The 23,141-nt window shown below is 43.3% G+C and overlaps 1 protein-coding gene across 1 annotated transcript in view; it reads left to right on the top strand.

Moving 5' to 3' along the window:
• The window catches only part of ACAD9 (acyl-CoA dehydrogenase family member 9), a 189,061-nt gene that overhangs the window by 42,812 nt on the left and 123,108 nt on the right, over window positions 1–23,141 (top strand). The window contains exon 2 of the mRNA XM_073592394.1: window positions 5,472–5,565. Within this exon, the coding sequence (XP_073448495.1) occupies window positions 5,472–5,565 (94 nt within the window). The remainder of the gene's footprint in view (window positions 1–5,471; window positions 5,566–23,141) is intronic.

Here is a 23,141-nt window from a genome sequence, read left to right as displayed (position 1 = left end):
GTAATGTAATGTTACAGATTACCCGATCCCACGCTGAGCTGTCGGCCGTGGCTTCGCTGTGTGGGCGGGTGCAGAGGACACATCTGACCACAGAAGCCCCATAGTAACTCTATGGGTGATGTCACTTCCCAAGCATTTCACAGCCGTTGTCGGCCGTGCCCTCTGCAGAGCTTCCGACGCTGGAGACCGGATCGCCTGCAGAAAAGGTATGTATACTAATTTTTTTCTTTATAGGGCTAGTTAGGTTAGTGTTAGAATGTTGGTGGCTTTAGATGCAGGGATTTTAGTTTTAGCATGGACTTCCTCTGCTAACATTTACCAATAGGTAAGCCTATAATAAGGCTTACCTATAGGTAGTGTAAATATCTCCTAAATGGTTCATATTTACATTAAATGCAGCCAGTGACATCACTGGTGCATGCGCTCTGAAGGAACGGCCACATGTGCCGTTCCTTCCGAGCCCTGTGCCGTGAATGACGGCTCCCACGCGCAAGAGCGGGAGTGACGTTATCATGCCTTCGGCCAATCACAGGGCCGGAGCCCCCAATCCAGAAGTAAGAGGGGTGAAAATGGAAGTGGCTACAGCACTGACATCATGGTGCTGGAACAGCTTTGTTTTCAGGTAAGTTTCACATAATGTGTGTGCTTATTTGCATACTGCTTATTGACTGGGGGTCATGCAGGAAGAAACTGAGCAGCCTAAACATCTCTTTGCACTGCCATAAAATCATGTTCTTCCTCTGAGATTCCAAGTCCAATGTTAGTACATGTCATTGTGTGGCTGTGCCGTGGAGCCAATTTCATGTGGACATACCTGGTACAAGTACCAAGGGTGCCTTCTAGAAGGGTATACTTTTAAGATTCTCAAAAAACTTTTGGTTTAGAAGAGCTCATTTATACAAAGGGATTTTTAAAACAATCTTGTGACTATGCAAAACATTAGCCAACATTTCTAGAGCTCAAAAGGAACCATATAATGCCAGAGTGTGACTTCCTTGTTAACATTCACCAGAAGCACCACTGGAGAGCCTGGAGTTCCAAGTCAAATTTTGGAAAAAAAAAAAGCTGGCCTTTGTGCAAGTACGCTCTTTCACATTTTTATCCAGCTGATTACTGAGCGGCAGGATCTTGTTTTCATTATCAATACACAATTGGACTCTACATCCCTTTCTTCTCCCGTTTCTTTTAAAGTATCTAACCAAAAATGAAATGTCCATTGTTGGAGATGTCTACAGTTTGTATTCAGATTCTCTTGATACTTTTTGGAAGATCAATGAGATGTATGAGGAAACAAGGACTGCAGTCTGTAGATTATTGTTCTTCTTCCCAGTGCCCTGTGCTGAAGGAACATTAAAGAGGGAGTCCACCTAAATCCACCTAAAAAAAAATATTAAAAGCCAGCAGCTACAAATACTGCAGCTGCTGACTTTTAATAAATGGCCATTTACCTGTCCCAGGGTCCAGCGATGTCGGCAGCCGACGCCGATAACCCGTTCGATTCTCGGCAGTTCCATTTTTGTGTGGAACTCCGCTTTAATCTACTTTCCCCCTTTGACGGCTAGAAGCTGATACTGTGTATGAGGAAACAAGTTGTCAGACCAGGTCTTCACTAATAATCAGGAGCAAATCAGAGTGTCATCTGTGGTATAGTGATCAAATGCACGCTAAAACTGTAGAACTTTTTTAATACTGTAAATGTCAACTACAAAATTGTTTAAAAAAAATTATGTACAGGTGCATATGATTTTTTTTTTTTTTTTTTTTTTTTTTTTCAATTTTCATTAAACAATATACCAAACTATTTAGGTAAGCAAATCATTCATATCAACACATACTCTCACTACTAAATTTGGCCAGAGCATCTAGGTTTCTATATCCTGTGGTCTAGGGCTGAAACAACTAATCGATTAATCGTTAACTAATCGATTAATCGTTAACTAATCGATTAATCGTTAACTAATCGATTATGAAAATAGTTGTCAACTATTTTCATAATCGGTTAATCGACCAGCCAATTAGTTGGCCTTTATACAGAATGCATTATTTGTTTTACATATCAGGAAATACAGTGCAGCACACATACAGCTCAGTACCCCGTCCATACATGTCAGTAAGTTCCTGAGAACTTGTAAATGTGTGAGGAGCAATAAACTTCAATGGAGAAGCTGCAGAAAAGCATATAGTGTGTTTTTGCTGCGGTTTGCATTTTTTAATCTGCCCAACAACAATTTGCCCAAAAAAAAGCATAAAAAATGCTAACAGCAAATCGCAGCATTGGTGTGAACCAAGCCTTATGCTTGCCATATATCAATTTTTGGACGAGAATGTTCTCCTGAAAAATCTTTGTATATTCGCTGAATGAAAGAATGTCATTTTAAAAATTTCACTTGCTTTTAACATTCAGTTTTAAAATGAATGTAATTTCTGAATGAAAACCACATACACTGTCTGAAAACTCCTTTGCCCAAGAATTTTTCTGTTTTGATCCTTAGAATTTTCCCATCACAGTGAAAAACGAGCATCGATTTGACCCCACTAACGATTAGAAAACCAAACAAACGTTCTTAAAATGAATTTTTTTTTTGAAGAAAGGCATTGTTTTTGTATGGCCAGCATAAGTGACAGCAGGCGCAGAGAGCTTTTATCAAGCTGCCTGCCTATGACAAGGGAGTCTGTCGTACATATTATATTACAGTTCTGTCTGAAAATCGGCAAAACAGTTATTTAATTTATTTATTTTTTTAATAAAAACCTCTAACAGTATATACAGTATATCGCTTCTGTCTGTATAAAAATAATCGTTAGTTGCAGCCCTAGTGTGATCACAAGAGGGTTAATATTATGTGGTGGGTAAAGAAATCAAAACCTTTCATGATATAAACTAGGACTTTTGTAATATTGTGTTTGGGTAGTTAGGAATAGAGATAAAGTAGAAGATATGGACCTGGTTCAGAAGTTACCTCGAAGAAGTGAATTTTTGGAGAGATTATTTAAGGTTGTATTAAATCCCAAACCCAAAATTTTATATTTTGCAGCTTACCATTTATTCTTTTTTATTTATTTTTTTTTAGGCTTTTTCCCTCTATTTTACCTGGTAATCTTTCCAGTAACACTCCACCTATATTATACAGACATCACTCTGAATGAAGGCTTTGTGACAGCTGTATTGTCAGTCTGGGTGGTGGTTAGAAGTACTAGCAGAATTAAATACACTAACAAATCGAAGCTGAACATCTTATACTTTATCACTGATAGCAAACTTTTTTTTCCTTTTGGGATAAAGGTTTTACTTAAAGGCTGATCATTTTAAGCATCCCTGTAACTGCAAGAGAGCTTTTCTGTTGAAAAACAGACTTACTTGTAAGATGACCTGATGAAAATAGAAGTAATAAAGCCTAAAAAATGAAAACAAATGCAGCCATCATACCCAAGAAATGGAAAGCTACAATATAATTAATGTTTGCTTTTGGGTTTAATACTGCTTTAAAGGCTTGTTGGCTACGTAAGTATATGGAGTCATTCACACATATTTTGCATATTTCTATTTAAATACAAAGAGTGGGATTTATTGGAGAAGCTGTGTATGGTAATCAATCGGCATGTAGCTTTCAATTTTAAAGCTTCACTGAACAAGCTGAAGCAAGAATCTGGTTACTATGCAGAATTGCTCCAGATTCTGTGTGCTCCATTTTTAATACCCCCCCCCCCCCCAGTATTTTTTCAGTTATTACGGACAACTTTTCTACTTGTCTACTTTTCTCATGCACCTAGTCTGTTGCTTGTATATCTGTTCCTCATGGTAACCACTTACCGATCACAACACGTATGGCGGAAACCATCAGCCATAACCCTGGTATTTTTTTGTCAGATGGTGATTGGCTTTCTCATGAAAGCGGTTTGAGCAGCTCATTAGCCAATGGATCGCTTTCAGAAGCAGCGGTTGGTGCACCGAGAAATGATCCAGTGGTTCCCGTGGCTGGCCATAGAGTTTAGCAGAGACCAGATCGGCTCTATGATCTTGGAGGGCCAGAGCTATGTCATGACATCACTTCTGGTCTAGGGCGGAAGTAAACAATTTTTTTAAAGCAGCAGATCAAAATTTTTTTTTTTTTTTTTTTTTTATATTTTGCTTTTAAAGGTAGAAGACCTGTCATCCCTTATTTTTATTACAAGGGATGTTTTACATTCCTTGTAATAGGAATAAAAGGAATACAAATAATTAAGGGACAGTGCAAAAATAAAATTAGAAAAAAATGTAAACATTTAAAGCGCCCCATCCCTCTGTGCTCGTGTGCAGAAGTGAATGCATACATAAGTCATACATGCATACGTAAATGGTGTTCGCACCACATGTAAGGTATCGCCATGACCGTTAGAGGGAGAGCAATAATTCTAGTGCTAGACTTCCTCTGAAACTCTAAACGGGTAACCTGTATACATTTTTAAAGCATTGCCTATGCAGAATTTTAAGTATCGTATTTGTCACCATTCCACGAGTGTGCGCAATTTTAAAGTGTGGCATGTTCGGTATCTATTTACTCGGCGTAACATCATCCTTTATATTTTACAAAAAATGTGGTTATATAATGTTTTTTTGCATTAAAATTCATCAAAGTGTATTTTTTCCCCAAAAATTGTGTTTGAAAAACTGCTGTGCAAATACTGTGTGACATAAAACATCACAACGATTTTATTCTCTAGAGTCTCTGCAAAAAAAAAAAAAAAATATATATAATGTCCACAGGTGCTTCAATGAGTACTCCTAATTACTAAAGCAGCGCTACCATCATTACTTATTATGACCAGCTTTCATATGATAAATAGCACATGAGAAAAAAGTGAATGACAGATGGTGATAATAGTCCAGAGAGACACAATGTGGCATTGAAGATGTGCACCTCACACCAAACTCCTGAAGCCGTACGTCTCACACTCCCCTTAGTGGTTCTCACTCGCCAGAAAGAACACATCAAGCTTTGATATGTTATCAACAAATGTTGTCCACATCATGGAGGGTGTCAGAGCTGTACTGGATTCCCCATAGGTACAGTGTGGTGAATATGGTGAATGTCCGCTTTTCTAATAGCTCCTAGAATTGCTTTCAGCATGCAAGACGGTGGAATCCTCGGTCTGAAGAGGTGACTTCAAAACACTTCTTAAAAAAAAAAAAGAAATCTAAAACTTAAAAAAAAAAAAGTTTTGCCTTTTAAAATTATACTTTAAAGATAGCCTGTGCTCAGAGAAATGTGAAGGCTAATATTACTGGGGTCTGCTTTAGGAATTTTTTTCTTTTTTTTGGTGTGGCTGATTCCCTGACTTAGATGTGATGCAAATCAGGATTTCTGACTTGATTTGCTGCATGCCATGGTGTTTCTTGTTAAATTAAATGTTTATATAGATAGGATAATTGTATTTGGGTCATTATTCAAATTTCTGTATTTTCTCATTTCATCTCATTTCAATTTTACCAGGAAGAGGTGTTTCCATATCCAGAGATCAGTAAAGATGAGTTGGAAGAAATTAACCAGCTTGTAGGCCCAGTGGAGAAGTTCTTTGGTGAAGAAGGTGAGATTACTCAAAAATCATTGGATTTGAGCCTGGCAGATAAAAATCACTAAATAACCCCCACTGTATTAGATGTTTACATTATTCAGCCCATGGCAAGGCTCCTGAGAAACTGAGATTACTGCTAAAGTATAAATGGTTTATGGCTCCCTGAGATAAATCATGATTCTGGCGTGCTTAAGCATATCTTTTTATGGTGGCTGTCATTGCTTAATAGCTGGTGTTTTTGAAAATGGCATTCATTAACTATTGCACAATAGCTAAATGTTATAGAGTTGTGCTCATAACTTTACATACCCTGGCAGAATTCATGATTTCTTGGCCATTTTTCAGAGAATATGAATGATAACACAAAAACCTTTCTTTTCACTCATGGTTAGTGTTTGACTGAAGCCATTTATTATCAATCAACTGTGTTTACTCTTTTTAAATCATAATGACAACAGAAACTACTCAATTGACCCTGATCAAAAGTTTACATACCCCAGTTCTTAAAGCGGGGGTCCACCTATCTATCATTTTTTTTTTTTTTTTTTTGAGTTCATTCACAAACTTTTCTTCTCAGCATTACATACTCACATATTGTGTGTAATATATCCGCCTGTGTCAGATTTCGTCGGAAAGAATAACTTATATTATTCACTGCAGGCGGTTTCCATCTTCATTGTGGGCATTTGAAGCCCGCAAGCATTTATTTCCTGGATGCGGTGAATGCTGTGCTCCCAGCATTCACCGCTCGTTCCCGCACATGCTCAGTGGCATCCTGGGAAGCCTGAGACTAGCTCCCAGGAGGCTGTGCGGAGTCTGGGAGAGGCTAGAGACACGCCTACTCCCACGGGAGGAGAACCAGGAAGTGCAAAGAAGAATAGAAAAATAAAAGGTAATTACGGCGATTAAATTTTTTAAACGGCATGTCAGCATCTAGGCAAGGAAGAGAATACATACAGATATTGTTCAAAATTTGGGTGGAACCCCGCTTTAATGCTGTGTATTGCCCCTTTTAACCACTTGCCGACCGCCGCACGACTATATACGTCGACAGAGCGGCACGGGCAGGCAAAAGGACTTACAGGTACGTCCTTGCCTGCCCGCGGGTGGGGGGTCTGATCGGACCCCCCCCCGGTGCCTGCGGCGGTCGGCAAATCTCCCCCGGCGATCGGTGGTGAGGGGGAGGCCATCCATTCGTGGCCCCCGCCTCGCGATCGCTCCCAGCCAATGGGATCATTTCCCTGCCTCTGTATTGTACACAGAGGCAGAGGAAATGATGTCATCTCTCCTCGGCTCGGTATTTTCCGTTCCGGGCCGAGGAGAGAAGACTGCAATGTGAGTGCACAACACACACACACACAGTAGAACATGCCAGGCACACAAAACACCCCGATCCCCCCCCCGATCGCCCCCCAATCACCCCCCCCCGTCACAAACTGACACCAAGCTGTTTTTTTTTTTTTTTTTCTGATTACTGTATTGGTGTCAGTTTGTGACAGTTACAGTGTTAGGGCAGTGAGTGTTAGGCCCCCTTTAGGTCTAGGATACCCCCCTAACCCCCCCTAATAAAGTTTTAACCCCTTGATCACCCCCTGTCACCAGTGTCGCTAAGCGATCATTTTTCTGATCGCTGTATTAGTGTCGCTGGTGACGCTAGTTAGTGAGGTAAATATTTAGGTTCGCCGTCAGCGTTTTATAGCGACAGGGACCCCCATATACTACCTAATAAATGTTTTAACCCCTTGATTGCCCCCTAGTCAACCCTTTCACCACTGATCACTGTATAACCGTTACGGGTGACGCTGGTTAGTTTGTTTATTTTTTATAGTGTCAGGGCACCCGCCATTTATTACCGAATAAAGATTTAGCCCCCTGATCGCCCGGCGGTGATATGCGTCGCCCCAGGCAGCGTCAGATTAGCGCCAGTACTGCTAACACCCACGCACGCAGCATACGCCTCCCTTAGTGGTATAGTATCTGTACGGATCAATATCTGATCCGATCAGATCTATACTAGCGTCCCCAGCAGTTTAGGGTTCCCAAAAACACAGTGTTAGCGGGATCAGCCCAGATACCTGCTAGCACCTGCGTTTTGCCCCTCCGCCTGGCTCGGCCCAGCCCACCCAAGTGCAGTATCGATCGATCACTGTCACTTACAAAACACTAAACGCATAACTGCAGCGTTCGCAGAGTCAGGCCTGATCCCTGCGATCGCTAACAGTTTTTTTGGTAGCGTTTTGGTGAAATGGCAAGCACCAGCCCCAGGCAGCGTCAGGTTAGTGCCAGTAGCGCTAACACCCACGCACCGTACACCTCCCTTAGTGGTATAGTATCTGAACGCATCAATATCTGATCCGATCAGATCTATACTAGCGTCCCCAGCAGTTTAGGATTCCCAAAAACGCAGTGTTAGCGGGATCAGCCCAGATACCTGCTAGCACCTGCGTTTTGCCCCTCCGCCCGGCCCAGCCCACCCAAGTGCAGTATCGATCGATCACTGTCACTTACAAAACACTAAACGCATAACTGCAGCGTTCGCAGAGTCAGGCCTGATCCCTGCGATCGCTAACAGTTTTTTTGGTAGCGTTTTGGTGAACTGGCAAGCACCAGCCCCAGGCAGCGTCAGGTTAGTGCCAGTAGCGCTAACACCCACGCACGCACCGTACACCTCCCTTAGTGGTATAGTATCTGAACTGATCAATATCTGATCTGATCCGATCAGATCTATACTGGCGTCCCCAGCAGTTTAGGGTTCCCAAAAACGCAGTGTTAGTGGGATCAGCACAGATACCTGCTAGCACCTGCGTTTTGCCCCTCCGCCCGGCCCAGCCCAGCCCACCCAAGTGCAGTATCGATCGATCACTGTCACTTACAAAACACTAAACGCATAACTGCAGCGTTCGCAGAGTCAGGCCTGATCCCTGCGATCGTTAACAGTTTTTTTGGTAGCGTTTTGGTGAACTGGCAAGCGCCAGCGGCCTAGTACACCCCGGTCGTAGTCAAACCAGCACTGCAGTAACACTTGGTGACGTGGCGAGTCCCATAAGTGCAGTTCAAGCTGGTGAGGTGGCAAGCACAAATAGTGTCCCGCTGCCACCAAGAAGACAAACACAGGCCCGTCGTGCCCATAATGCCCTTCCTGCTGCATTCGCCAATCCTAATTGGGAACCCACCGCTTCTGCAGCGCCCGTACTTCCCCCATTCACATCCCCAACCAAATGCAGTCGGCTGCATGAGAGGCATTTTCTTTATGTCCTCCCGAGTACCCCTACCCAACGAACCCCCCCAAAAAAGATGTTGTGTCTGCAGCAAGCGCGGATATAGGTGTGACACCCGCTATTATTGTCCCTCCTGTCCTGACAATCCTGGTCTTTGCATTGGTGAATGTTTTGAACGCTACCATTCACTAGCTGAGTATTAGCGTAGGGTACAGCATTGCACAGACTAGGACACACTTTCACAGGGTCTCCCAAGATGCCATCGCATTTTGAGAGACCCGAACCTGGAACTGGTTACAGTTATAAAAGTTACAGTTACAAAAAAAAGTGTAAAAAAAAAAAAAAAAAAAAAAAACACAAACAAAAATATAAAATAAAAAATAATAGTTGTCGTTTTATTGTTCTCTCTCTATTCTCTCTCTCTCTATTCTCTCTATTGTTCTGCTCTTTTTTACTGTATTCTATTCTGCAATGTTTTATTGTTATTATGTTTTATCATGTTTGCTTTTCAGGTATGCAATTTTTTATACTTTACCGTTTACTGTGCTTTATTGTTAACCATTTTTTTGTCTTCAGGTACAGCATTCACGACTTTGAGTGGTTATACCAGAATGATGCTTGCAGGTTTAGGTATCATCTTGGTATCATTCTTTTCAGCCAGCGGTCGGCTTTCATGTAAAAGCAATCCTAGCGGCTAATTAGCCTCTAGACTGCTTTTACAAGCAGTGGGAGAGAATACCCCCCCCCCCATCGTCTTCCGTGTTTTTCTCTGGCTCTCCTGTCTCAACAGGGAACCTGAGAATGCAGCCGGTGATTCAGCCAGCTGACCATAGAGCTGATCAGAGACCAGAGTGGCTCCAAACATCTCTATGGCCTAAGAAACCGGAAGCTACGAGCATTTTATGACTTAGATTTCGCCGGATGTAAATAGCGCCATTGGGAAATTGGGGAAGCATTTTATCACACTGATCTTGGTGTGGTCAGATGCTTTGAGGGCAGAGGAGAAATCTAGGGTCTAATAGACCCCAATTTTTTCAAAAAAGAGTACCTGTCACTACCTATTGCTATCATAGGGGATATTTACATTCCCTGAGATAACAGTAAAAATGATTAAAAAAAGAAAATGAAAGGAACAGTTTTAAAATAAGATAAAAAAGCAAAAAAATAATAAAGAAAAAAAAAAAAAAAAAAAAAAGCACCCCTGTCCCCCCTGCTCTCGCGCTAAGGCGAACGCAAGCGTCGGTCTGGCGTCAAATGTAAACAGCAATTGCACCATGCATGTGAGGTATCACCGCGACGGTCAGATCGAGGGCAGTAATTTTAGCAGTAGACCTCCTCTGTAAATCTAAAGTGGTAACCTGTAAAGGCTTTTAAAGGCTTTTAAAAATGTATTTATTTTATTGCCACTGCACGTTTGTGCGCAATTGTAAAGCATGTCATGTTTGGTATCCATGTACTCGGCCTAAGATCATCTTTTTTATTTCATCAAACATTTGGGCAATATAGTGTGTTTTAGTGCATTAAAATGTAAAAAAGTGTGTTTTTTCCCCAAAAAATGCGTTTGAAAAATCGCTGCGCAAATACTGTGTGAAAAAAAAAAATTAAACACCCACCATTTTAATCTGTAGGGCATTTGCTTTAAAAAAATATATAATGTGTGGGGGTTCAAAGTAATTTTCTTGCAAAAAAAAATAATTTTTTCATGTAATCAAAAAGTGTCAGAAAGGGCTTTGTCTTCAAGTGGTTAGAAGAGTGGGTGATGTGTGACATAAGCTTCTAAATGTTGTGCATAAAATGCCAGGACAGTTCAAACCCCCCCCAAATGACCCCATTTTGGAAAGTAGACACCCCAAGCTATTTACTGAGAGGCATGTCGAGTCCATGGAATATTTTATATTGTGACACAAGTTGCGGAAAAGAGACAAATTTTTTTTTTTTTGCACAAAGTTGTCACTAAATTATATATTGCTCAAACATGCCATGGGAATATGTGAAATTACACCCCAAAATACATTCTGTTGCTTCTCCTGAGTACGGGGATACCACATGTGTGGGACTTTTTGGGAGCCTAGCCGCGCACGGGACCCCGAAAACCAAGCACCGCCTTCAGGCTTTCTAAGGGCGTAAATTTTTGATTTCACTCTTCACTGCCTATCACAGTCTCGGAGGCCATGGAATGCCCAGGTGGCACAAACCCCCCCCAAATGACCCCATTTTGGAAAGTAGACACCCAAAGCTATTTGCTGAGCGGTATAGTGAGTATTTTGCAGACCTCACTTTTTGTCACAAAGTTTTGAAAATTAAAAAAAGAAAAAAAAAATTTTTTTTTTTGTCTTTCTTCATTTTCAAAAACAAATGAGAGCTGCAAAATACTCACCATGCCTCTCAGCAAATAGCTTGGGGTGTCTACTTTCCAAAATGGGGTCATTTGGGGGGGGTTTGTGCCTCTGGGCATTCCATGGCCTCCGAAACTGTGATAGGCAGTGAAGAGTGAAATCAAAAATGTACACCCTTAGAAATCCTGAAGGCGGTGATTGGTTTTCGGGGTCCCGTACGCGGCTAGGCTCCTAAAAAGTCCCACACATGTGGTATCCCCATACTCAGGAGAAGCAGCTAAATGTATTTTGGGGTGCAATTCCACATATGCCCATGACCTGTGTGAGCAATATATCATTTAGTGACAACTTTGTGCAAAAAAAAAAAAAAATAAATAAATAAATTGTCACTTTCCCGCAACTTGTGTCAAAATATAAAATATTCCATGGACTCAACATGCCTCTCAGCAAATAGCTTGGGGTGTCTACTTTCCAAAATGGGGTCATTTGGGGGGGGGTTTGTGCCATCTGGGCATTTTATGGCCTTCAAAACTGTGATAGGTAGTGAGGAGTAAAATCAAAAATGTACGCCCTTAGAAATCCTGAAGGCAGTGATTGGTTTTCGGGGCCCCGTATGCGGCTAGGCTCCCAAAAAGTCCCACACATGTGGTATCCCCATACTCAGGAGAAGCAGCTAAATGTATTTTGGGGTGCAATTCCACATATGCCCATGGCCTGTGTGAGCAATATATCATTTAGTGACAACTTTTTGTAATTTTTTTTTTTTTTTTTTTTGTCATTATTCAATCAGTTGGGACAAAAAAAATGAATATTCAATGGGCTCAACATGCCTCTCAGCAATTTCCTTAGGGTGTCTACTTTCCAAAATGGGGTCATTTGTGGGGGTTTTGTACTGCCCTGCCATTTTAGCACCTCAAGAAACGACATAGGCAGTCATAAATTAAAGGCTGTGTAAATTCCAGAAAATGTACCCTAGATTGTAGGCGCTATAACTTTTGCGCAAACCAATAAATATACACTTATTGACATTTTTTTTACCAAAGACATGTGGCCAAATACATTTTGGCCTAAATGTATGACTAAAATTGAGTTTATTGGATTTTTTTTAGAACAAAAAGTAGAAAATATCATTTTTTTTCAAAATTTTCGGTCTTTTTCCGTGTATAGCGCAAAAAATAAAAACGGCAGAGGTGATCAAATACCATCAAAAGAAAGCTCTATTTGTGGGAAGAAAAGGACGCAAATTTCGTTTGGTTACAGCATTGCATGACCGCGCAATTAGCAGTTAAAGCGACGCAGTGCCAAATTGTAAAAAGTGCTCTGGTCAGGAAGGGGGTAAATCCTTCCGGGGCTGAAGTGGTTAACATCAATGACAGCTTGAAGTCTTTTGTGGTATTTGTGGATGAGGCTCTTTATCTTCTCAGATGGTAAAGCTGCCCATTCCTCTTGGCAAAAAACCTCCAGTTCCTGTAAATTCTTGGGCTGTCTTGTATGAACTGCACCTTAGAGATCTCCCCAGAGTGGCTCAATGATATTGAGGTCAGGAGACTGTAGAACATTCACTTTATTACTTATCTTATATAAATTATATATATATATATATATATATATATATATATATATATATATATATATATATATATATATATATATAATATATTAGTGCTGTAGCCAATGACAGGTCAACTTTGCCTTGTGTTTTGGATCATTGTCATGTTGGAATGTTCAAGTACATCCCATGTGCAGCTTCCTGGCTGATGAATGCAAATGTTCCTCCAGTATTTTTTTGATAACATACTGCATTCATCTTGCCATCAATTTTGACCAAATTTCCTGTGCCTTTTGTAGCTCACACATGCCCAAAACATCAGCGATCCACCTCTGTGTTTCACAGTAGGAATGGTGTACCTTTCATCATAGGCCTTGTTGACCCCTCTCCAAATTAAGCGTTTATGGTTGTGGCCAAAAAGCTCAATTTGGGTCTCATCACTCCAAATGACTTTGTGCCAGAAGGTTTGAGGCTTGTGTAGAAGGAGGTTGATGGAGGGCGCGTGATCAACCACTTGCATCAAAACATGTTTGGTTTATTCATGTAAAAAGGAATATAAACATATAAATAATACAAATACTACGTTTCGTAAAAACAGATGGCAAAATATGCACTAAAAAGTTAAAATTGGGATATTCCCATGTTGAGGCAGGTATTTAAAATAGGCTGACGCTTTTTAAGGGTGACCTCTTCATCAGAGCCTGGAGAACAGGAGTACAGTCTGTGTGAGCCAGTAGGCCGACATGTGTACATGGGGAGGAGTGGCTAGTTGGAAGGTATGTCCTGTGATGGATAATTAATTATTCTAGGCTCCATACCAGTCCACGTCCAAGCTTTCTAGGTGGAATACAGATCAAAACAGTGTAGTATGGAGCACATGGCAAGTGTATGCTGTACACTACAGACTGGAGACGTATAATAAATTCACATTAATAGAAGTCAAATATGTAGACTTTAAAATAGTAAAGGGTACCATTATCAACGAAAACAATCGATGATTGATTGGTAGTGAACATTAAAGCAAAAAACATGAAATTATATATATAGAAGAAGAAACATGTGAGTGATGTTAAATACACAGAGAAACACTGAGAGACTGTCTCTCACCACATGATGGCCCCTTTCACACTTTAGGCGTTATTGCGCTAAAAAATACCACCTGCAAACCGCCCCTAAACAGCCTCCGCTGTTTGTTCAGTGTGAAAGCCCGTGGGCTTTCACACTGAAGCGGTGCGCTGGCAGGACGGTAAAAAAAGTCCTGCGAGCCGCATCTTTGGAGCGGTGAAGGAGCGGTGTGTTCACCTCTCCTAAACCGCTCCTGCCCATTGAAATCAATGGGACAGCGCGGCTATACCGCGGCAATACCGCGGCTATAGCCGCGCTGTACGAGCGGTTTTAATCCTTTTTCGGCCGCCAGTGGGGGTTAAAACCGCACCGCTAGCGGCCGAAAACAGCTGCAAAAACGGCGGTAAAACAGCGCTACAAATAGCGCTGTTTTACCGCCGGCACCCCCACCGCCCCAGTGTGAAAGGGGCCGATGTGTCAAGTTGTGCTTATGTAAAATGGACATGCGCATGCATGTGTAAACATCTCTGCCAACACATAGGTAGCTGCAGGAACAAAGTATGGATGTAAGAAAATGAGCACAGAATGCACATCAAGGGGCACAGATGTGACCATATAGTTGTACAAATAAATATATACGTTCACATATACATAAATCTAAAAATATAAAGCCCACCTAAGTGCACGTGACATGCGCCTATGCTGAATAAGTGTCATGTCAGTGGGGTGGGAATACACAGTGCAGGATGATGGCAAAGAGTGACGGATGTGAACGGATCGGAGTATGAAAATGCATATGGGCTATGCAAACACAGGAATGCAGTGTTGCTAATTGCCAGAAGTGAAGATGGCAGACTGATAGACTGATGTGGGATCGCACCTACCTACGTGATATAGTAGGAATGTATATATGTATTTTCCTATTCCGGTGGTACGGGACTGTCGGGTGTGCCTGCAGGGAAGAGAAGAGATGAACAGGGGGGAAGGGAGAGCGACCTGAGAGGGGGGTCCCTCAGGACACTAGTGAAATGGCAAGTGAAAATGCATGGGAAGGTGCAGAGTTAGTATAGTGACCTCATAGCTGACCTGTCTCCAAAGATGTATGGGGGAGCGACTGCAGCCTGCACACGTTCCTGGGGACAGGGAACCTTGCGATTCGTAGAGATAGAAGGGGGAGGAAGTGTCCTCAGATGGTGCTGGAGCCGTGGATGCCTGAAAACTCTCTCCGCCTGGGACAGGCTTGTGGCCATCAAGGAGAGGTGGGTATTGCCTGCCAATGGAATGCACGCCAACGAGTGACTGGGCGTGGTCGTGCGCTCCAAGAGGCAATCACATGACTAGACACCTGTCGGCTCCTGGGGGAGGGTGCGCCGGCAGAGTCCGTCCAGTGTATGAGCCGAGCCATTGTGTGCCGTGAGAGACGGCAAACACAGGCGGCTCTAATCTGCGGGCCCCCAGGTAGTGTGTAGAGGCAACTCGGAGTGGAGGAGTGGTATCCCTGCCCATCTAAGCAGCACAGGGGGATGTGTGCTCAATGTACAGGCATACATGACGTTCAAGTATCTATACACAGACATACACACACCCCACTGTGCATACACACATAGATGCATGCAGCCAATACATACACAGGAGTTTAGGAGATATTATTACAAAATATTATATATATAAATAATATATATAGTATACACTATATTAGTTGTAATTGATGTATGTGTGAAATATATGAATGTTGTAGAAATGATGATGTTATTGGGCTGCAAGGGACAATGTGTAAAAGATGTAATGTGTAGTGGAATGGATATAGGTGGAGATGATGGCACAAAGAGCAAGAAATGAAGAATGATCATTGTGGTACCTAATATTAAGGAATATAGTTGTTAGGTAATAATGTGTACAGGTGGTGCTGGGTGGATGGAGAAAAGAGGGGAGGGGGGGGGGTGGAACAATGGGGCAGGGGAGGAGTACTCAGAGCGGGAATGATGGCATTGCATGATGGTACTAGTCCTGCATCTAGATCAGTGTTTCTCAACTCCAGTCCTCAAGGCGCCCCAACAGGTCATGTTTTCAGGCTCTCCATTATTTTGCACATGTGATTTGATCAGTTTCACTGCCTTAGTAATTACCACAGCTCTTTCATCTGAGGGAAATCCTGAAAACATGACCTGTTGGGGCGCCTTGAGGACTGGAGTTGAGGAACACTGATCTAGATTACCCCGTGGATTTCCAAATCCTCATTAATTCCGTCAGGAACCATTGACCCAAGAGTGAAAATCCAGAATGATTCTTGTCTACAGAGTTTCCCAAAATCTCCTCCCATTATCATCTTCTTTTTTTAATGGCTTCAATGCCAAACACTTTGAGGCCTATTGGATTGCCATTATGGCGTTCTCTGAAATGCCTGGGTACTGAGTAGCTGTGACTTTTCTTATAATTCATGGACTGATGGTACGTGTTACTATTGATGATGCTGCATTTGTGCTTGCTGAATCTTGTCCTAAGAGGACGTGTTGTGCGCCCAACATACAGTAAGCCGCATGGACAAATTAGACCATAGACTAAATAGGAAGTGCCACAATTAATGAACTGACTAATTTTGTGGTTTCGGCCATCGGACCCCATGACTTCTTTTTTACGGTGTGCCATAAAGGCACAAGCTCCACAATTTTTTGTTCCACACTTGTAGTTTCCTTTCTGGTCAAAGATGGATGTCCAGTGGCCAGTGGGGGTTTTTGTTTGGTTCAGGGGTTTTCGTACTCTGCTTGGAGCTATTAACCACTTCAATACAGGGCACTTAGACACCTTCCTGCCCATACCAATTTTCAGCTTTCAGTGCTGTCGCAGTTTGAATGACAATTGCGCAGTCAAGCTACACTGTGCCCAAACTAAATTTTTATCATTTTGTTCCCACAAATAGACCTTTCTTTTGGTGGTATTTGATCACCTCTGCGGTTTTTATTTTTTGCTAAACAAAGACCGAAAATTTTGAAAAAAATAAGTTTTGCTTTTGTTTCTGTTAAAAAAAATTGTAAATAATTAAGTTTTCTCTTTCACTGATGGGCACTGATACGGCGGTACCGATAAGGTGGCACCAATGAGCAGGCACTGACGATGGGCACTGGTAGGCGGCACTCATATGCAGCACTGATGGGCATTGATAGGCGGCACTGATGGGTGGCACTGGGTGGCACTAATAGGCGACACTGATGGGCAATGAAAGGCGGCACTGATAGGGTGGCGCTGATAGGGTGGCGCTGCTTGGCACTGATAGGTGGCACTGCTGGGCACTGATAGGCGGCACTGCTGGGCACTGATACACGGCACTGATATGAGGCACTGATGGGCATCCCTGGTGGCATTGGCAGTGGTAGGCATTGAAGTGGGCACTGACTGGCAGCTGCCTGGGCACAGATTGGCAGCTGCCTGGGCACACAGTGGCATTTCCCTGGTGGTCTAGGGGCATACCTGGTGGTCCAGTGTGGATAGCTTCCCTTGTGGTCCTGGGCGGCTTCCCTGGTGGTCCTGGGTAGGATCCGAGGGGGGGCTGTGCTGATAAACAATCAGCACAGACCCCCCTGTCAGGAGAGCAGCCGATCGTCTCTCCTCTACTCGCGTCTGCGTTCCATTGGCAGGCAACACCCACCTCCCCTCGATGGCCACAAGCACTCCCAGCCCGCCCCCCACCGACATTTAAACTCTCCAGCATGTCCTCATTACAATACTTGCCTATGTCCCAGGCGGAGAGACAGTTTTCAGGCATCCACGGCTCCAGCACCATCTGAGAACACTTCCTTCCCCTTCTATCTCTACGGATCACACGGTTCCCTGCCCCCAGGGACGTGTGCAGGCTGCAGTCGCTCGCCCATACATCTTTGGAGACAGGTCAGCTATGAGGTCACTTTACTAACTCTGCACCTTCCCATGCATTTTCACCTGCCATTTCACTAGTGTCCTGAGGGACCCCTCTCTCAGGTCACTCTCCTTTCCCCCAGTTCATCTCTTCTCTTCCCTGCAGGCACACCCGACAGTCCCGTACCACCGGAAAAGGAAAATACATATATACATTCCTACTATATCACGTAGGTAGGTGCGATCCCACATCAGTCTATCAGTCTGCCATCTTCACTTCTGGTAATTAGCACCACTGCATTCCTGTGCTTGCATAGCCCATATGCATTTTCATACTCTGATCCGTTTACATCCGTCACTCTTTGCCATCATGCTGCACTAACTGTGTATTCCCACCCCACTGACATGACACTTATTCAGCATAGGCACATGTCACGTGCACTAAGGTGGGCTTTATTTATATATTTATGTATATGTGAACGTATATATATTTATTTGTACAACTGTATGGTCACATCTGGATCTGTGTCTATACTGTTTTGATCTGTATTTCACCTAGAACGCTTGGACGTGGACTGGTATGGAGCTTAGAATAATTAATTATTCATCACAGAACATACCTTCCAACTAGCCACTCCTCCCCATGTACACATGTTTGTATTCCTTTTTACATGAATAAACCAAACATAAGACTAATGGATATATGGACAGGGGATTATAACGGTGCTAGGGTCAAAAGGTATAAAGGAGAAATACACGAAAAAGAGAGGTGTAAAAGGCAAAAAATTACAAAGTTTATTGATAATAATACATGGGTAGAAAATTACACTTAAAGCACTTAACATTTAAAATAAGTACGTATACTGTATGTGACCCAAAGAATGATGAGGTAGGCCAGATGGAGATGGCCGTCGAGTGGGGAGGACTCGATTTCCTACATGTTTCGCCAAGACATTGGCTTCTTCAGGGAACAAGAGCTCAAAAACTGAATATGTAAAACAGTTCTGTATATGGGATATAGAAAACATCATGTAAGCAAAATTGTTTATCGGTACAGTACTTGGTATACACAAAAAAGAGTTAATATTGTGGCTGGACAGTCATGCGACCCACAGGTCCCACTGAACTCCGGTGACGCAAACGTACCTGGGACGTCGGCGCCAAAGGGGGGGGGGGCCGCACGGAGGCGTCACCGCGGGGAAGCAAGCAGGCTGCGCCGTATAATGTGCCTGCAGGGGGCAAACAGTAGACCTGGCGATGGAATGTATTGACAGTATATGAATAATTATACACTTTTACATACGAGAGACTAGAAATAAAACAATTACGCATAAATCGCATTAGGCTAAAAAGATATATAAAAATATATATATGGATCAGTGTATCTGTATCTCTAGGAAAGGTATAAACTTACGTCTTTCTTTAAAAACGGTAGAATGGAGTGGACACTGCCTGTGGATAGGTGCACACACACAGCAAGGTAGTCGCCAAGGTAAACGAGATCAGCAATCAGTTGAAAAAAGGCCTAAATAAAGGAGTGGATTACTTTAGGGGTAATACTGGTGATCACTCTGAACTTCAGGAAAGTCAAGGAGGTACTTACTTAGTAAAGTGAACTGTCAAATAGAAATCTCATGTTGGTGCAGTCACATACATGAAATGCTTAGCTTGAAGATTATAAATCGATTTTTTGAAAAGGGCAGTAATCACAAAATGTCCTACAGAGAGTAGATGTGAAAGAAAGAGAAATTGGAACAATTGGATTTTGTTGAGCAAAGACAGGACTGCTGAGAAGACAGAGAGCATATTACCTAGTCCGCCATATAGCAGACAATGTTGCTCAAGGGGATCGATGCTGACCGAAAAAGTGAATGACAAGTCCAGAGTGACTCCTGTAAAGGATGTTTAGGAGCATGGTAAGTGATACACTAGGGAAAAAGTTGTTGTTAAATGCCATAAAGGAAAGAGATTACCTTATTGCTGTGTGCAGAGCGAGTGCAGGCACGTCCCTCGTCCAACAAGGAACTGAGGGACTGGCCGGTTACTTGTATACCCCCCACACCTGATCAGATGCTGATCAGGTGTGCGGACGCCAAGTGAGGGGCATCCGCGCCTGCGCACAGCGCGATGCCACGGAACTGCACGTTCCATCATGCACCGCGCGCGCATGCTCAGAACAGGCGGACCGTGGGGCGAATGGGAGAGCGAGACGCCACGGAATGGGAGGTACCAAGGCGCCACCCCCTCCCATCAGCCGATGGGAAGCGAAGGACCAGAGAGTCTGAGACCGACGCGGACACCCTGGGCAGACTGAGATCTGCCCTGGGCGTCCGTACAGGCATAAACAGCGCTGGCTGTGCAACTCCCAAGAGGGAAGCCAGCGCCGCGACCACCTGTCCCCCCCAAAAGGCCCCGAGAGGCCAGAAAACAGATGCGATCCGGCAGTGGGGCACAACAAGCGCATGAAAGATAGTGGGCGGAGACACAGGATGGGGGGGCAAGGCCCATACTAGCCCGACAATCCACAGGGGTCACTGGGGATATCAGGAAGTGCCTGTGTGTCTGCACACAATGTCCAGCCACAAAGTGCATAACATGCATAGAGAACCACCGGGTCCTGGTTGTACAGTCAAACATGTAATAAGAGAAGAAAAAGAAAGCAATACTCATATGACATAGGCTTACATAAAGAAACATATGGGTCAGAAAATTATGTTGGTACGATATCGAGGGAACTTTACATATCTATGAGTACAAACAGGAATTTATGAATTAAACAAAGATTCCAAAATCAAATAAAGAATGTTAGTGAGAAGGGAATACATTCATAACAGATAACAGTGTCATAGTGGTGTGAGATATCTTAGAAGGAGCTATAAAAGAAACCACAAATAGAGCCATGGCAAAAGAATGAAAGGCAAGAAAGACTAGAAAACCAGAGAAGGGGAAAGGGGACAAGGGAAGGGGATACAGGACACTGGGGAAGAAGGAACAGATACGAGGAAAAGGAGGATGGAAACTATAAGCGACGCTGACTGAGGGGTGGGCATAGAGGAAAGAAATACATGGTGTATGCGAGTATAGTTCATGGAGAAATAGGTATTAAAGAAAGGGTTTGAAACTAATATATTTGTTGAGTCCTGGAAAGTTGGTAGCATTTAGTATGTGGATCCATTTTGTTTCGAGTCGTAGTAGCTTATTATCAATGCTGCCGCCTCTCACATGTGGAGGAACATGTTCGAGTGCGGAAAATAAAATGACATGGGGGTCAGAATTGTGCCTATTGATGGCAGTTGTGGTAATGTTTTTGTATAACGGTTTAATATGATCACGGATACGGGTCTGGAATGAACGCTTAGTTTTGCCAACGTAGTATGAGCCGCATTGGCATTGAGCCAAATACACGACACCTACGGTGGCACAGGTGACACGGTGTCTAATGGTATGAGTATTTCCATCAGGCAGGTTCACCACTTGAGAGTTAGTGACAAATGCACATATGTCACACCTGCCACATTGGTATGTACCTGTGGCAGTGGGCCTATGCGCAGTGTCAGTTGTATGGTGGCTATTGATAAGTCGATCACGGAGTGAAGGGGATCGCCGATATGTGATATCAGGGTATGTTTTTATATATTTGGCAATTGTGGGATCTGATGTAAGTAGGGGCCAAAATTGGTTGAGAATACCCTTAATTTGGGTATGTTGATTAGAGAATTGAGTAATAAGTCGTGTCGGTTGTTTAAGGTCCAGTGGTTTGTCGGAAAAAAACAGATCTTTTCTGTTGAGTTTCTTTGCCTTATTAAAGGCTTTTTTCAACAGGGAGTGGCTGTAGCCTCTGTCTAGAAGTCTGTTGTACAGTCCATGTGCAGCCCTGAGGAAATCTTCCTCTCGGGTACAGTTGCGTTTTATCCTCAAGTATTGGCTAAATGGGATGCTCCTGAGAAGAGGCTCAGGATGGGCACTATGGGCGTGCAGTATCGTATTGCCCGAAGAGGGCTTGCGGTAAAGGGCAGTGTAGATTTGGCCATTAGGTTGCACACCAATCTGGAGGTCCAAAAAATGGATCTGCGACTGGCTGCACTCCATAGTGAACCTGAGATTAAACGTATTCAGGGTAAGATATTGGACAAACGAAACTAATTCTTCTTTAGTACCTGACCAGAACAGCAATATGTCGTCAATATACCTGTACCAGGATATCACCCTGGACAGGTAAGGGTTGGGATGGGCCGAATCGAATAGTTCCCTCTCCCACCCCCCCAGGTAGAGGTTGGCATAGGCAGGGGCGCACTTGGTCCCCATAGCCACACCCTGTACCTGGAGGAAGTGGGAGGAGCCGAACATAAAGTAGTTACGTGTTAGTATGAACCTCAGTAATTCGAGGACAAAGTTCCCCGTAAGTGTCATATTGAGAGCCTCTTTCTCGGATTAGTTTTCTAATCACTGAAATGCCTCTGTTGTGGGGAATGATGTTATACAAACTTTCCACGTCTAGGGCTACCAACCATGTGTTATTGGGTAAGGATTGACCATCAAGTATACGAAGAAGATGGATGGTGTCCTTGATGTATGAAGGCAGGGCCACAACATGAGGTGCCAGGTATTTGTCGACCAATGCACTGGCAGATTCAGTGAGACATTGTCGACCGGAAACAATTGGACGACCTGGAGGGTGGTCAAGGGATTTATGCAGTTTAGGGAGAGAGTAGAAGGTGGGAGTTGTAGGTTCTTTAACGCTGAGGAACTTCCATGTGTTGGAATCTATGATGCCCTTTTGATAAGCTCCGAATATCAGCTGTTGGTATTCGGATATGTAATGGTCGATAAGTGATTTTGAAATTGGTCTATACCAATCGCGATTGTTTAGGATGTCGAGACACATTTGTTCGTAAAAAGACACATCCATCACCACCACGTTGCCACCCTTGTCGGCTGGCTTGATGATCAGTTCAGGATGATTTTGAAGGGATTTGATGGCTTTGGTAAGGGCCGGGGTAAGGTTGGAGGGATAAGAAGGATTGAAATTCAAGCCTTCAATAGTGTTGGTGACCTGTTGTACAAAAGCCCAGATATTGGGATTTGTGGATAGGTTCGGAAAGTTCGTGGATTTGGGTTTGAAGGAAGCGGGAGGGGGGAAGGAGACACCACCGGTGGCCCCAGGATCATAGGGGTCCAAGAGGTCATCTCCGTCAGTGTAGCCCTCCTCCCAAAGTGACATCAATTCCTCAAGAGCTTGTATTTCAGCCAAAGTAGGGACTTGTTGAGGGGGGTGGTTCGTGTCTTGAAGAGGTACTGTGCTGGGGGGAGATTTGTCGTAAATCACTTTGAAAAGCAGTTTACGTGCAAACAGGTGGACGTCTTTAATAAAGGCAAATTTATCAAAGTCGTTAGAGGGACAGAATGTGAGGCCGAGTTGAAGTACTTGGATCTGATCCATGTTTAATGGAATAGAAGACAAGTTGATTACGTCAGGGGTGGATGATCTTCGTGGATCACCAACGTTTGTGTGTGTGTAGGTTGGGAGATGGGCTCGAGAGGGAGTCCTGGCCCTGTCCTAAAAAAAATAGG

The sequence above is a fragment of the Aquarana catesbeiana genome, linkage group LG07 (assembly GCF_042186555.1).
Source record: "Aquarana catesbeiana isolate 2022-GZ linkage group LG07, ASM4218655v1, whole genome shotgun sequence".
NCBI classification, from domain to species: Eukaryota; Metazoa; Chordata; class Amphibia; order Anura; family Ranidae; genus Aquarana; species Aquarana catesbeiana.
This window is presented reverse-complemented; position numbering and strand designations above follow the sequence as displayed.